A 15,032-nucleotide genomic window follows, 5' to 3' on the forward strand; every position below is an offset into this window, starting at 1 on the left:
ATGAATTTTTATTCATTGTTTTATTAGAAATAAAAGTTGTTGGTGTAGTACCACAAAACAGACACACACAAGAAGAAGAGCCTATTCCTCTTTCCTTAGTCAACCCATTGTTGTTATTATTATGAGTAATAAAACTAATACAACACCTACTACAAGAATAAACAAAAACAACCTCATCTAAAAAAGTAAAAAACTAAAATTATTGTAATTAAGAAGATAATTTAAAATATGGAAAAATAACTTAGACTTGATTTGTCGGAGAATGTGCTAAAGAATCTTCATGGACTTCAGTCAATAATTCACCCTCTTGGTCTGGTTGTTCATCATCAACCTCTGGTGATGCTTTGTCGTATTGACGATATTCATTAACAAGATCAATAAGATCAGCAGTAGCTTCACTAAATTCACTCTCTTCCATACCTTCTTCTGTGTATAAATGTAAGAAAGCTTTTCTCTTGAACATAGACAAAAATTGAGAATTTACTCTTTGGAATAAATCCATAATAGAAGTAGAATTTCCAATAAATGTTCCTGACAAATTTAGTCCTTTTGGTGGAACATCACAAACAGCTAACTGCATGTTATTTGGAATCCATGGAACAAAAGCATCTGGATTTTTTTCTCTTATTTTGTATAATTGTTCCTCTACATCATGAGTTGATACTTTTCCTCTCATAATACATGATGCAGTTAGATACTTTCCACTAGCTGGGTCTAAGTCTACCATCATATTCTTTCTATCAAACAATTGTTGAATAATTTCTTGTACACTTAAGCTTTCATATTGCATTGAAAGAGCACTTGAAACTGGAGCAATAGACGATGAGAAAAAGTGTAGCCTTGGATATGGAATCATATTAACAGTTAATTTCTTTAAGTCTTGATTTAATTGACCTGGGAATCTCAATGAACAAGTAATTCCAGACATAACTGAAGATATTAATGAATTTAATGATTCGTATGATGGCTTTGGTTCTTTCATAATGTCTGAAGCAATTTTAAATAATGCTTCATTGTCAAAGCAAAAAGTGACTCCAGAAGATTCAAGTAATTTATGAACTGACAATGTGCAATTATATGGTTCTACAACAGTTTCACTAACAGTTGGAGATGGAACTACTGAGAAGGTTGAAATAACCTTTTCAAAAAATTCATCTTTTAATTTACTTAATAATAATGTTCCAAGACCAGAACCTGTTCCTCCTCCAAGTGAATGAGTAACTTGGAATCCTTGAAGACATTCACAAGCCTCTGCCTCTTTTCTGACACTTTCCATGATAGTTTCACAAATTTCAGTTCCTTCAGTGTAATGACCTTTAGCCCAATTATTTCCAGCCCCACCATGACCAAAAATGAATGAGTCTGGTTTAAAGAAATGTCCCATTTTACCAGACTTAATAGTGTCAAGAGTACCTGGTTCTAAATCGACATTAATTGATCTTGGAACATATCTTTTAGTAGAACTCTCACTAAAATAAACATTTAGTCTTTGTTGCTGTAATTTATTTCCATTAAATATACCATCTGGAGATAATCCATGTTCTTGTCCAATAATATCCCAAAACTTCTCTCCAACTTGATTTCCACATTGCCCAATCTGGAGGCAAATGATTTCTCTCATATTTTCTTTGATTATTGAGTTTCAGTATTTCTTTTTTAATCTTTTTTTCTTGAAAACCCTCAAACAGAACTCTTTATTTTACTTTTTTATCGTTATTTACTCTTCTTATTTTTATAGTATTTTACTATTTTTTGTTATTAATTTACTGTAAATAAAGAAATGAGATTATGAGTTTTTGGAATTTAGATTTGATAGGAGATTTTACTCACTTTCTTTTAAGATAACAAAATAATAAAAAGAGACATTCAAAGAAATATATAATGTTTGTTTTATCAAACGAGGAGAAAAGAAAAATAACTAGGAAAATGAGAGAAGTGAATTTAGACAAAGACAAATTCATAACCTTTAGCTTTTAATGCGTCACCAAGAGCTTGTTTATGGTTTTTATCAGCAACTTCTACTGAGAATCTGATGGTACACATTCCAATACCTACATTCTTTTTAACTTGGAAATCATATAATTGAGCTTTTTGTTCAGCAATAATACTAACTAATTCATTGAGATTGATTGGTGAATCTGGAGCAGTAACTTCTAATTTAAGTGAACGTTCACAATTAATTAATCCAAGATCAATAACAGTATTTAATAATCTCATATTAACATTACCACCAGAAACAATAACTGCAACTTTTGAGCCTTTCTCAATTGGAAGTTTTTTAGAAAGGAGACCAGCTAAAGCAACAGCCCCAGCTCCTTCAATAATAACTTTACATCTCTCCATTAATAACATCATAGCTCTAGTGATTTGGGTTTCATCAACTGTAATAATATCATCAACATAAGATTCTATCATGTGAAGAGTTAAATTTCCAATAGTATTAACAACATCAGTTAATTCATTATCTTCATTTTGATGAGTTCTACAAAGAACATGATGTTTTTTAGAAAGATAAGCTGAAGACCCTTTTTCATTTTGAACACCATAAACTTTAACTCTTGGATCAAGAGTTTTAACAGCTAAAGCTAATCCACAAAGTAAACTTCCTGATCCAATTGGTGCAATAATAGCATCTACATCTGGTAAATCTCTTAAAATCTCAAGACCAACTGTTCCATCACCAGCAATAATAGAAACGTCATCACGAGCTTCAATGTAAGCAAGTCTTTTTTCAGTTGACATTTCTTTGGCATAAGCTTCAGCTTCTGCAACAGTAACTCCATGTAAAATAACAGTAGCACCATATCTTTTCATTGTTTCTGCTCTTCTTGGGTTTGTAAAATTTGGAACAATGATGGTAGTTGGAACACCTAATTGTTTACCACAATAAGCAACAGCCATACCATGATTACCACTTGAAGCAGCAATTACCCCTCTTTTCTTTTCAGCAAGAGTTAATGAATTAAATTTGTTCATAACACCTCGTACTTTAAATGAACCACTTTTTTGCATATTTTCTAATTTAAAATAAACATCCATTCCAATGTCTGCTGAAATGCTAGCATTAGAATCTAATGGAGTATGATGAATGTGATCGCTGATAACATGTTTGGCTGTATAAACATCAGATAAGAAGATTTGTTCTAAAACTTGTTCGTCTCCTTCTCCAATATGAATCTCACTAAAAGAAGCATCTCTTAGAGCAAGTGCAGGAACTTCTACGTCACTCATATTACTATTCAAATGTTTTATACAAATTTGAGATGTTTTTCCAATTTTAAATTATTAGTTTGTGTTCCACACCTTCCATCTCTTCTTTTTTCTGAATTATGGAACATTGTTTATTTTAATAGAAACTTTCAGAATTTATCAGAATTAAACTCTTTTACTCTCCTTGTTTGATAGATTTTTTTTTTTTCATTTTTGGTTAGACTTTACTTTTGTTTAATTTTTTTCATTTTTCATTTAAAAAAATTGTATAATAGTAATTAATAGTATATTTTATTATTAATAGTATATTCCATTAAAACGAAAATAAAGAAGAAAAAAGAATTTCAAAAATGAAATTTAGAAGATTTTACTTCGTTTATGTTTGGATAACCTTTATTATTATTTTAATTCAAACAGTATTATTTTTATATAATTTATTAAAAGATTTTTTAAGTGAGCTTTTATTAAAATTAAGACATTTTCTTTAATTATTAATGTTAAAATAATGAAATAAGTATTACTTTTATAATGAAGAAACAAAGTAAAATATATATAATAACATTTATTAATAGAAATATGAAAACCAAACAAAGAAGTAGTACTTTATATTATGGTTTTATATTCAATATTATTTTATATAACACTTTTAATGAAAATACAATTATATTTTTTTTGAAAAGAATATAATATTATATAAAACAAACAATAAGACTATTTAAATTCTACATTGAAGAAATTATTTTGTTTTCGTGGATATAGAAATTTAACTGTTTTAATAGATGTTATGAAATATTCTTCTAATAAACAAAAATGTTTCAATTAATAAAATAGTTTAATTATTAAATATTTTTATTATGTTGACTATTGAACAATTAACCAATTATTATTCTCTTATTTAAAAATGATCTTTTTGGTAAATATCTTTCAATAAAGAAAGAACTAAAAACATCAAAAAAGTAGTATAAATTGTAGTTATAAAAAAATATTGTTGTTATTTAAAAAAAGAAAAAAAATAAAAACTTGAAAAAAATAAGAAATCCAACTCTACGTTGTGAGATGATTATTAATGGAACTTCTTTTGAAGAGTTATATAACGGACTTCGAAATCGTGGGAAAGACAAAAAAACAATTCAGTTGTATGTATCACCTACAGTAGATGCTATTGTATGTTATAAAATCTTATCAATGATGTTTGAAAAAGATGGATTATTACATTCAGCAGTTCCAGTTAATAATTATGAAACATTGTCAAGAGTTTTTAAAGAAACCATTGGACATACAGATGTTCATACAGTATTTTTTATTGACTGTGCTGGTTCAATTGATGTAAGTGAATTACTTGGAGATATAGAAAATATTTTTGTATATATTATTGATTCACACAGACCATTTAATAAATTAAATGTAACAAGTACAAATATTGGATTAATTACATCAAATGAATATAAACAATTCACTGAACAAGAAACACAATTAGAAAAATCTGATTTACTTGAAGTTGATGATGATTTAATTGGATTAAATAAAAGTCAATCATTAAATAATTGTGAATATATAAGAAAGATGGTTGATAGTGATGGAGAATTTTATTCAGAAAGTGTAGGAAGAGTAGCACTTGGAATTGCAAAAAAATTAAATAAAGTAGAAAATGATATGTATTGGTATGCTGCAATAGGTGTGTGTGATCAATACATTTCATTAAAAATTAATGCTAAAACATATGTTCATGCTATTCAATATTTTATTGATAATTTACAATTAGAAACTCTAGAAATAACAGACCTTCTTCAAACAGTTAAAACTCCAATGTGTGTAAAGATGGATTGTCAATTAATGTTATTACGTCATTGGACTTTATATGATTCATTGTTTCATACAAGAGAAATTGCTTCAAAACTTGGAATATGGACAAGTAGAGGGAAAGAAAAATTTGATGTTCTAATAGCCGATATGGGTATTCCATTATCTCAAGCTCAACAAAGTTATAAAACAATGTCATTAGAAATGAAGAATAAATTTTTATTAAAGATGGAAGGATATTCTAAATTCTATCATTTTGAAAATTTATTTCTCCCTTCTTTCTTTAAAAAATTTGGTATGGATTATTCTATTAGTGCTTTTGATGCTGCACATGCTATAGGGTCAATCATCACTAATGATGAACCTGACCAAAATTGGCAACAACAATTCTGGGAAGGTTTTAAATTATTGTCTAGTACTACTGCTGAGCCTTATGACTTTGGATTCACTAAATGTATTGAATCTAATAAAAACTTAGTAGAAACAGGAATTATTTTATTATTGTCTGGATCCTGTTTTAATGAAGCAAATAAATATCGATTTTGTTCTGTTAGTGATGCCTTATTATCAATTCGGTTTAAAACCCCTTATAAAGCATTACAACTAGCTCAATTTCTTGCAGAAGCATCATCGAGAAGGTATAAGAAATGGTTACCTTTTATTCTCGCTGTTCTTGATGCTGAGAAAAAAACTTTTGTAATAGTAGGATACAGCTCACCTATTTCTGTTAAAACTCTAAATTATTTTGGGGCTAAATTCACTCAAACAGCTCAAAATATGAAAATATCTATTCTCCAAAAAAGTTTTGATTCATTTGTAACAGAAATTCATAGAGAAAACCTTGTGAAATATAAGAAAGCTTTGCACAAATGTTTTACTTCTATTTGAGTTGGTTTATTGATAAATTTTTTCTGTTTTATATAACGAAAATAAACCAAAAATATTATAAAAAGCATCACCATATCACTTGCTTTTCTCTTATTTGATTAGAAGAAATAATGACGACAAATGATTACAATAATAATTAGGACTACTGCAAAAATTAAAATCAACCACTTATTTCTTTGGACCATCTTTTTAAATTTAACTGCATCATCACGATATGACGCAGTCTCAAATACCAAATCATCACTCTTTTTTGACATTTCTATTAGTGTAAATTCCTTCTTTAATTCTTTTATGATATTAAAAGTACAAACGCTTTAATTTCTCATCTCGAACAAGAATATGTTCAAGGGTTTTAGAAGCAATATCTTGGATATCCTGTAAATCTGCATTTGCACGTTCAAGGTTGGTTCTTTGAAGTCGACTAGTCATGATAATTAAGGAATAAACTTGGAATAATGAGATCTGAGATTTACTAATGGAAGAACAACATAATGATGAAATGATGGATATCATTCTACAATCTGTTGGAGCAAAAGATTTTGGTTTATTAATGAATAAAACACAAAAATATCAAATTACAAAACGAGTATTATCATCATATGAGTTGAATGAAATGATTCAATATGAGAAGGTCCAAAATGAATTTCAAAAAATCAAAGGGGATATACGTTCAGAACAATTACTATGGCAAAAAATATTAAATTCTAAAACACTCTATCAAGTATCTGAAATAAGAAGAAATAGACTTCCTAATGATGAAATGGCAAAAGAGTATAGTATTCAACCATATGAACAGGATTACTTAAAATATGGAATAAAAATTCATAAAACTCAGGCTTCAATTATTAATATTACTGGAAATGGAAAATTAGCTCATATGGGAATTAATAAAGGCATTGAACAAAATGAAGTTACATGGAAAGAAAATGAAAGTAATGATAATGATTTGATTAAGACTCAAATAACATGTAATAAAGAAGATGATTGGAAACAATATAATTTGGAAAAAAAATATTTAGAAGACATAGAATTGAAAAAACGAATGAATAGTATTAGTAGTCCAATCACAGACATTAATGTACAAGAAACAATTGTTGATTGGAATAAAATTATTGGCTGGTGTGAAGAATGGAATAAAATAGACATACAAACAAATAATAAAGAAGGACAATTAAATGAAATGAATAAGCAATTATGTTTTAAAATGTATTCAATAATTCAACAACTTGTTATGATGTATTGGAAATCAGATGAAGAAAGAAAGAAAAAATTAAAAACATTGATAGATAAAACTACCAATCAAATTAATGTTTGTTTATTGTTTTAATATTTTCATTCTTTGAAAATTCACATGAAAGGAAAAATTAATACTGTTTAAAGACAATCAAGAGGTTATCTCTATTTTTCAACAAATGAATACAATTATAACAAAAGCTCTCTCTCATTCTTAAATAATTTATGTTTTAATTTTGATTATTTAAGTTTCATTATTATAACAAAGGAATAGTAAAACAAAAAAAAGATAATATCTTGAAATTTCTTATTGAAACAATTTCTAATTATCTCTTTTTAATAATTAATGTATATTTTTAATAACTTATAAAAATAAAGACAAAAGATTGAATAATAAAAAAGACGATGATTGTATGTACATTTCTAGAGACGATAGTTAAATGTGTTATCATCTGAAAATTCTTCAGAGAAATCATTTGATTCAATCTGAGTTGGTGACGTAAAATCTACATGGAAATTAGAAAAGTCAACTGAACCAAACGGAATTGGATTAGAGTCAGGAGGAGGACAGCCAAAATGAATCTTTTGTTGTTCTGTTAAAATTTGTCTGTTCATTTCAAAAGACAATGAAGAAGGAGTAATAACAGAAGAGTTAGAACTTAAGTTGTCAAAGTATATTTGCTGTTGGGGAATTGGTCGAGCAATTGTAATTTCTTGTATTTCCATAATGTTAATATACTTTTTGAGTTCTTTGAATCTTCTTTTTCTTTCTCAATGTTTTTTTCATTTTAAGATTAATCACTTATCAATAAAAAATGTATTAAGGTTATATAAAACAAATATTTTATTAAGTAAGTACAATAGGATGGTTTGTTGATTTTATTTTATGACGCAATACAGGGGAACATCCATTCAATGAACTGTACATGATTTTTGTTTTGTTGTTATACATTCCATTATGCCAATCTGAGAAGCAGGTTCTTTGAGTACATTGATCTACTGTTGTATTTAGTTTTTTAAAGGCATTAGTATAATATAAATAATTTAATGTTGCTTGTTCAATTCCCCAAAAAGAAAGTTTTTCTTTACGAGACAATAACGAGTCTTTCATTATTCTTAAAAATTCAAACATAGGTTCAATACCTCCAAGAACTACACCAGCATTAAGACTAATATATTTATTTTTACAAAACTGGTTTCTAATTTCTTTATTAAATCCTTTCTCAAGCCATTCATCATTATAAGGATATCCAGGTTGACCAAAATAATTACAACGAGTTTCATTATTTTTTATACCATAACACTGAGTTGAAAACACTATTTCTTGACTTGAGAATGTAGAAAAAATATCACCAAATATAAAGACATCTCTAATATCAATAATTAATACTCTATCAAAGTTCTTTTTATATTTAAGTAAATAATAATAATACTCTATATATCTTTGATTCACAGGATTTTCATTGTTAATTGGTTTTTGAATAACTTGAACTTTATATTTATTAAACTCTTTTTGAAGGTCTTGTGGTGGCGGTTCTTTAAAATTAATCATTACTTTTGTTGCAAATGGAATACTATTACAAGTAATTCCTAAAGCACGTATTAATTGAGGTTTATTTCTTTTCCATTGTTCAGCATTATATCCAATCCCATAAAATAATAAATCTCGTGAGTTATGTCTTTTATATTTAAATATTTTTCCACAATCTCCATAATAATTGAAGTTACTTACATTAAAGAAATTATCATAATAATTTGACTTATATAAGACAGGATTATCAATATATTTCATTCCCATATTTTGATTATTCAAACATACAATACAAAATAAGAATAACAATATTATAAATAATGATGGTAACACCAAGAATATTTTATTCATTAAAATATGTGAAGTTCTTTCATTGTTTCCATTTTATCTTTGATTTTTCTATTCTTTTTATAAAAAGGTATATAAAACATTTTTCTTCTCTATGAAAATTCAAAAAGTAAATTAGTAATATTTTCACCTCTCTTTTTTAAAGGAAAGAAGAGTTTTTTAATAAGATATGATAATAACAAAACCAGATAAAAGGTTGTAAAATTACTTAAATTCAAGAGGAAATATCCAATACAATATATTTGGTCCTAATGCCTTCTTAAAATTACTAAAACGAAATGGTGGATGATGAACATCTTCATTGTTATGTTCTTTTGTATTTAATTCTCCTATTTCTACACCTGATAACCCATAAAGTATATCTCTTGTATGAATATATAACATTAACACCATTAGTGCTGTGATTGAGAAAGAGATACAAGTCATCATTATGACAAAATAATAAAGTAATCCTATCTTAAAACTGAATGGAGTCCAAATGTTTGAAACAAATAAAATTTCATACCAAAACATGGATAAATGATATGCTCCAACAAAGCCAATTAGTCCCATAGAAACAAGAAATTGCCAAAATGCTCTTAAATTGGTTTTACCTACACAACATCCTAACCAACTACAATGGTGGTCTCGTTCTAAAGTACATTTATTACAAATCACACAATGATAAGCTCGTGGAGGAAGAAAATGACTACAATAAATACAATAGCGTGCTGGGTAATTTGTTTCTATTAGTTTTTTGTTATATTTTAGAGCGAGTTGAGCACGTTCAATAGCCTGTAATTTTTCTTCTTCTGAACAAATTGGTACATATCCACCATTATAATAGGATGGTTTAATTGGTAAAAACAATCTAAATACTGAGTTGATTATTATTCCAATTGTGAAAATCAACAGAAATGGATGAGATTGGATCCAATTCATTTTAATATAAAAACAATAAAAAAAGAGACCAGTACTAAACATGATTAACAATGCTCCATAAATAAGTATATATTTCTGGTATTTTTCAATCATTATTTTACCATCCCGTTCAGTCTGAATCATTTTGTTAGACATATCATGAAGACGGTTGTAGTAAGGAGGTGTTGGCAAGTTTGGTTGATTTGAAATGTCTACCTCCATTAAATTTTTAAGATTAACTTTTATTTGAATGAATTTTAGTAGTTCCACTAAAAGAATGAAGTTGTCATTAACAGTGATAGAAAGAGAAGTGAAAGAAAAAGCTAGTTCTATAGAAAAAAAAAGAAATTGAAAGTTAAATACGAAAATGATGTATTATTCATTGAATTTCGAAGAAGAAAAAAATCGAAGCACATTTGGAGAAGTATTAGTTCTGAATCTGAAAATAAATTAGTTACAATAGACATACAATGAGTTCATTACTTAATTTTTTTAAACAGCCTAATGACATAGCTATATTTCTTAATCAACCATTTCTTCAATATGAAAATATTTTTGAAGATTTTACAATTCACAAACCAGTAATTGAGAAGATCACTGAAAGGGATATCCTTAGTATTCCTGACCCAACACCAACTCAACTCTGTTTGTCTTTTTTTTTAATTAAAATATTAAAAACTAGAGAATATTAATAAAAGAAAAATGTAATTAACTAATACAATAGTAGCAATTATTCCTGTACCAGAAATTATTTATTATCATATTGTAACAGCTATTTCAACATTTCCATTATTAAATGAAATTCTTCTTAGTATTGTTCCACAACAAATGAATGAAATGGTATTTTGGTATAAATATTTTAGTTTTTTATTTAAGTCAGAAAACCAAAATTCACTTCTTGATGATTTAGCACAAGAACGAAATGGAATTTATTTAACATTAACAAGTGAAACAACTAAAGAAATTTATTTGTCTTATATGAAAAATTGTTTTATTGGACAACGAGGGATGTTATTAATGAAATATATTCAAATTATTAATCAAACAACAAATGGAATGTTAGACAAAACGTTTTATAAATTCACAGAGAGATTAGAAGGTTTACCAAAAAATCAAAGTGAAATTAAATTTAGATATGAATTTCTTATAACAATATTTGGAGAAATATTTAGACGATGTAAATGTTTATATATTCCATATGTTGGTAATTTGGTATTAGAAGCTGTTCAATTATTTGATATTAATGATGCATTTTATTGTGTTATGGAATTTGTCATTAAAGCACAATGCTGTGGACATTTTTATTCATCACAATATGGACTAGAAAATTTAGTTGAATATATTTATTGTATATTAAAAACAACATACCCAGCATTAGATAACAGTTTGTTTTTTTTTTTATATTTTTTTAATTCACTTTAATTTTGAACGTTTAAAAATACAAATTTATTATTAGAGTATCGACAAAGTATTAACCATTTCATTACTGTTTCATTAAAAAGTTTAACACTAAAATTAATTGAACCTTTAGAAGTAATTAAAAGAAAAGCAATTGTTGAAATAATATTAAAAGATGGAAAAATAGCAGTGATTAAATTGTTTCTTGTTTTATTTAAATCTTTACATAAAATTGATTTTACTAATTTGATAAATTCAATAAAACAAATCGTTAATTCTTATCTCTCTGATGACTCACCGAACTCTTTATTGGCTGAAGTATTAAACTATGAATTAAATCCATTCCTTTTAACAAATCATATTTTTAATACACTCCAATTTCCACCAAACAAAGAAATGCAAAGAAGAATAATAAATAAGGAACAATTACAAGGAATTTCTGATATTGTCAATGAAGATGAATTTCTTGAAATATATACTATGCTCCCCCCTCGATTACAAATGCTTACTCCTGAACAAATTTTTACTTCAAGTATTGATGGTTTAAGTTTAAAAACATTATATTCAAAATGTATGTACCATTCTTTGTTACTTATTATTTGTAGAAGAGGTAGTTATATATTTGGTGTATTTGTTGCTGAATCATTTGAAATGAAGAAAGATTTTTATGGTAATAGTGAAACCTTTTTGTTTACAATAAAACCAAAGTCAAGAAAATACTCTCACATTCAAAATAGTAATCATTTTATTATAAACTCAACACCAGAAGCATTAAGTTTTGGAGGAGGAACGTTTGTTATTATTTTTATTTTATTTAATAAAAAAGCAATATTTAATCATTGTTAAGTGGACATCCATCTCTTTCATTTGACTGTTATTTAAATGTTATAAGTCAAACATCACCAACATTTAATAATCCACCATTAGTACCAAGATCACTTGCAAGTCGTTGTGATAGAGTTGAAGTGTACTCATTCTGTTAAAGCATTATATGTAATAAAAGGAACAAAAAAATAAGTTGTGATAAAATGATTACAATTACAATTTTGTTTTAGTGCTTCCTTTTTAATTAATCTTTCTTAAAAATAAGGATATATATCTATCTATTTGTTTATTTTGATGTATTAAAAATCCTTTTCTTCTTCTTAGAATAAAGAAGCAAATAAATTTCCATCAATCCTGTGTTTATACATATGAGACATAAATGTGTTTGTTGTTAATGGTTTTGTTAATAAAGTAAAAGGATTTTTCAATTTTTGTTGTAGAATATTTGGATCCTTTTCATTTAAAATTCCTTCCTCAATAAAATGAAAGATTGTATCTGAAACAGAAAACATTGCTGTAAATCCTTCTAATAAAATAACATCAAATACTCGTATTGCTAATTCGAATTTAAGTGAGTGAATAAACCAAAGATAATTCCATTCAAACATAAAAAAAGGGAGTGATTGGTCCATAATACCACATTGTCTGAATTTTTCTGCAATTTTTGGATGTCTAGTATCTAATAACTTTTTTGTAACAATCCAACACTTTTTAATAAAATTAAAGTCTTGAAACATTTCTTTTAAACGATATTTTGATGTAAATAATTTTAATGTTCCAGCAAAAGCACTAAGTTCGTCTAAAAAAATACAAAGAACAGAAGGAGCACATGATATTCCTTGGACATAATCAAAAGAAATATCATGTAAAGAAATTGCATGCATAACATAAAACAATTCTTTTTGACCACCAGAATAACGAACATGAAATTTATAATGGAATTGAAAACTTCTATTAACGTCTAAGTCTAATTGTTTATCATGAGGAGATCTTGAATATATTTGTGTATTTCTTTTAAATTCTTCTTTTAATTCTTGATTAATTTCTTCTATTCCTAATATCCTTTTCCAATATAAAATTCTATAATCATCAGGAACTCCTTTATATACTCGTTCTTGTAATTTAACAGGAATATTTTCATCCCAGTCTTTGTCGAGCATTCTTTCCCATTTTCTATTTCTTTCTTTTTGTTGATTTATTTTTTTATGTGAATATTTTTTTACAATAAATAATTCTCCTTTTTCTCCTTCAACTTCAAAAAACCCATATCTATTAACATTACTCGGTTTTTCTACAACTTCATTATTATAATCATATAATAACTTGACGTCAACTCTTGAATCAATGTCTAATATATAATTTGCTAATTGTTCTAATTTATTCATAATAGCATATTCTACTGGCATTTTTCCTGTATTGTCTTTTACTCGTGTTAATGGATGACAGTCCATACTTCGTGCAATTAATAACAAGTTTTCATTCACAAGTTTGTTTAAACAAAGATAATGTAGACAATTCCTTCCAACTTTATCGGCTACATTAATTAAGTAATTTTTTTTAAATAAAATTTATCATTCGAAACTATATTCTTATGAGTGAAAACAAACTTGACGCAGTGTTTGCTTTGTTCTGTATTAATAATTGAACAATAGATAAATTATTATTTTGACATGCCAACATTAAGGGAGTTGCACCAAACTTGTTTTTACTGTCGACACTAATACCTTTATTGATTAATTCGAGTATCTTATTTCTGTCATTCATTACATGAAAAATGTCATTATTTTCGTTAATTCCATCTGAGCTGTGACAGGACTGCTTGTCACTCATTTCTCTCCTCAAAAATGAGATTTAGATTGCTTTCTTAAAAAAAAAAGAGAAAACTAAAAATAATGATTAACTTGTTCAATTCAAGTTAATTTTCTATCTAGTTTTGGTGTTACTTTTTCTTACTTTCTTTTAGTTTTTTATAACTTGTTTTTATTATATGACTATTTTTGGAGAAAATATTCCAAGTATTACTTTCTTGTTATTGATATTTTATGGAAATTTTCGGGGAAATATTTTGTTTATTCTTAGTTATTCTTAAAGTAACGAATATAATGTTATATACAACGATTAACCTGCGTTGATTTCTGAAAGGAAAAAGGGTAAAAATACATTTATTTTGTTTCACATCCAATTTTTATTATGAATTAATATTTTATAATATTTAATAGATAATATATAGTAAAATCGTTAATAATTGTATCTTAAAATAAAAATAAAATCAGTTTTATGACTCAAAAAATTGGTTAGAGTTTTATTAATTTAACTAATGAGATTATTCTATTCTTAATCTCTTCAGAAATAGCTGGTTTACTTTCTAACCAATTTTCTGCTTTTTTAACAACTAACTTCCATTCAACTTTATTTTCAGAGAACCTTTCTTTTAATAAATGAATAACAAAAAATGTTTGAATAACATCATTGTCAATACCATTGCTTTGAATCGTAATAATTTCTTTAATTATTTCTTCTACACCAACAAACTCTCCATTTGCTTTTTGACACTCAATAATTTTTTCAAACTTTATTTCTTTATCAACAGTATCTTGGAAAAATTCTTTTTTTTCTTCAATACACGAATTTGAACATTCATTATTTGACGTTGAATTCGTCACTGATAGTACTGGCTGGCTGTTTGCCATATTTGTAGAGATTAAATTATTACTATAACAAAAATCCAGATCTTCAAAGTCATAACAACTTTCACATTCTTCCTCTAAAACATCATCTGCTATTTCTAAATCATCATCTGCCATGACACTAAGCCCAAGATTAGAATAAGCTGAGACTGGATGAAGAAGGTTCTGGTTATAGCACATCTCATTTAATTTAATATTCTTGATAAAGTCAA

The 15,032-nt window shown here is 26.6% G+C and overlaps 11 protein-coding genes across 11 annotated transcripts; 4 read left to right on the forward strand and 7 right to left on the reverse strand.

Annotated features, from left to right (window-relative positions):
* Positions 1–241: 241 nt before the first annotated feature.
* ENU1_045580 (tubulin family protein) lies at positions 242–1,621 on the reverse strand (the record flags this gene model as incomplete). Its single annotated transcript, XM_008857679.1, has 1 exon — positions 242–1,621. One exon carries the CDS (start codon positions 1,619–1,621, stop codon positions 242–244), a length of 1,380 nt encoding a protein of 459 aa, XP_008855901.1.
* Positions 1,622–1,941: 320 nt separating this feature from the next.
* Positions 1,942–3,231, reverse strand: ENU1_045590 (threonine dehydratase, putative; the record flags this gene model as incomplete). Its single annotated transcript, XM_008857680.1, has 1 exon — positions 1,942–3,231. The coding sequence occupies one exon, from the start codon at positions 3,229–3,231 to the stop codon at positions 1,942–1,944; it is 1,290 nt and encodes a 429-aa protein (XP_008855902.1).
* Positions 3,232–4,266: 1,035 nt separating this feature from the next.
* Positions 4,267–5,898, forward strand: ENU1_045600 (cell division control protein 45 CDC45, putative; the record flags this gene model as incomplete). Its single annotated transcript, XM_008857681.1, has 1 exon — positions 4,267–5,898. One exon carries the CDS (start codon positions 4,267–4,269, stop codon positions 5,896–5,898), a length of 1,632 nt encoding a protein of 543 aa, XP_008855903.1.
* A 475-nt stretch (positions 5,899–6,373) lies between these two features.
* ENU1_045610 (hypothetical protein) lies at positions 6,374–7,266 on the forward strand (the record flags this gene model as incomplete). Its single annotated transcript, XM_008857682.1, has 1 exon — positions 6,374–7,266. One exon carries the CDS (start codon positions 6,374–6,376, stop codon positions 7,223–7,225), a length of 852 nt encoding a protein of 283 aa, XP_008855904.1. The 3' UTR covers positions 7,226–7,266.
* Positions 7,267–7,554: 288 nt separating this feature from the next.
* ENU1_045620 (hypothetical protein) lies at positions 7,555–7,857 on the reverse strand (the record flags this gene model as incomplete). Its single annotated transcript, XM_008857683.1, has 1 exon — positions 7,555–7,857. The coding sequence occupies one exon, from the start codon at positions 7,855–7,857 to the stop codon at positions 7,555–7,557; it is 303 nt and encodes a 100-aa protein (XP_008855905.1).
* Positions 7,858–7,978: 121 nt separating this feature from the next.
* On the reverse strand, positions 7,979–8,923 carry ENU1_045630 (hypothetical protein; the record flags this gene model as incomplete). The annotated part of the gene is made up of 1 exon (XM_008857684.1): positions 7,979–8,923. One exon carries the CDS (start codon positions 8,921–8,923, stop codon positions 7,979–7,981), a length of 945 nt encoding a protein of 314 aa, XP_008855906.1.
* A 291-nt stretch (positions 8,924–9,214) lies between these two features.
* On the reverse strand, positions 9,215–10,132 carry ENU1_045640 (DHHC zinc finger domain containing protein; the record flags this gene model as incomplete). The annotated part of the gene is made up of 1 exon (XM_008857685.1): positions 9,215–10,132. One exon carries the CDS (start codon positions 10,130–10,132, stop codon positions 9,215–9,217), a length of 918 nt encoding a protein of 305 aa, XP_008855907.1.
* Positions 10,133–10,380: 248 nt separating this feature from the next.
* ENU1_045650 (hypothetical protein) lies at positions 10,381–11,332 on the forward strand (the record flags this gene model as incomplete). The annotated part of the gene is made up of 2 exons (XM_008857686.1): positions 10,381–10,555; positions 10,638–11,332. 2 exons carry the CDS (start codon positions 10,381–10,383, stop codon positions 11,330–11,332), a joined length of 870 nt encoding a protein of 289 aa, XP_008855908.1.
* Positions 11,333–11,704: 372 nt separating this feature from the next.
* ENU1_045660 (TLD family protein) lies at positions 11,705–12,291 on the forward strand (the record flags this gene model as incomplete). Its single annotated transcript, XM_008857687.1, has 2 exons — positions 11,705–12,099; positions 12,156–12,291. 2 exons carry the CDS (start codon positions 11,705–11,707, stop codon positions 12,289–12,291), a joined length of 531 nt encoding a protein of 176 aa, XP_008855909.1.
* A 162-nt stretch (positions 12,292–12,453) lies between these two features.
* ENU1_045670 (Rab GTPase activating protein, putative) lies at positions 12,454–13,539 on the reverse strand (the record flags this gene model as incomplete). Its single annotated transcript, XM_008857688.1, has 1 exon — positions 12,454–13,539. One exon carries the CDS (start codon positions 13,537–13,539, stop codon positions 12,454–12,456), a length of 1,086 nt encoding a protein of 361 aa, XP_008855910.1.
* Positions 13,540–14,427: 888 nt separating this feature from the next.
* ENU1_045680 (hypothetical protein) lies at positions 14,428–15,000 on the reverse strand (the record flags this gene model as incomplete). Its single annotated transcript, XM_008857689.1, has 1 exon — positions 14,428–15,000. One exon carries the CDS (start codon positions 14,998–15,000, stop codon positions 14,428–14,430), a length of 573 nt encoding a protein of 190 aa, XP_008855911.1.
* Positions 15,001–15,032: the final 32 nt, after the last annotated feature.

The sequence above is a fragment of the Entamoeba nuttalli genome (assembly GCF_000257125.1).
Source record: "Entamoeba nuttalli P19 unplaced genomic scaffold asmbl_2865, whole genome shotgun sequence".
Classification (NCBI taxonomy): Eukaryota; Evosea; order Mastigamoebida; family Endamoebidae; genus Entamoeba; species Entamoeba nuttalli.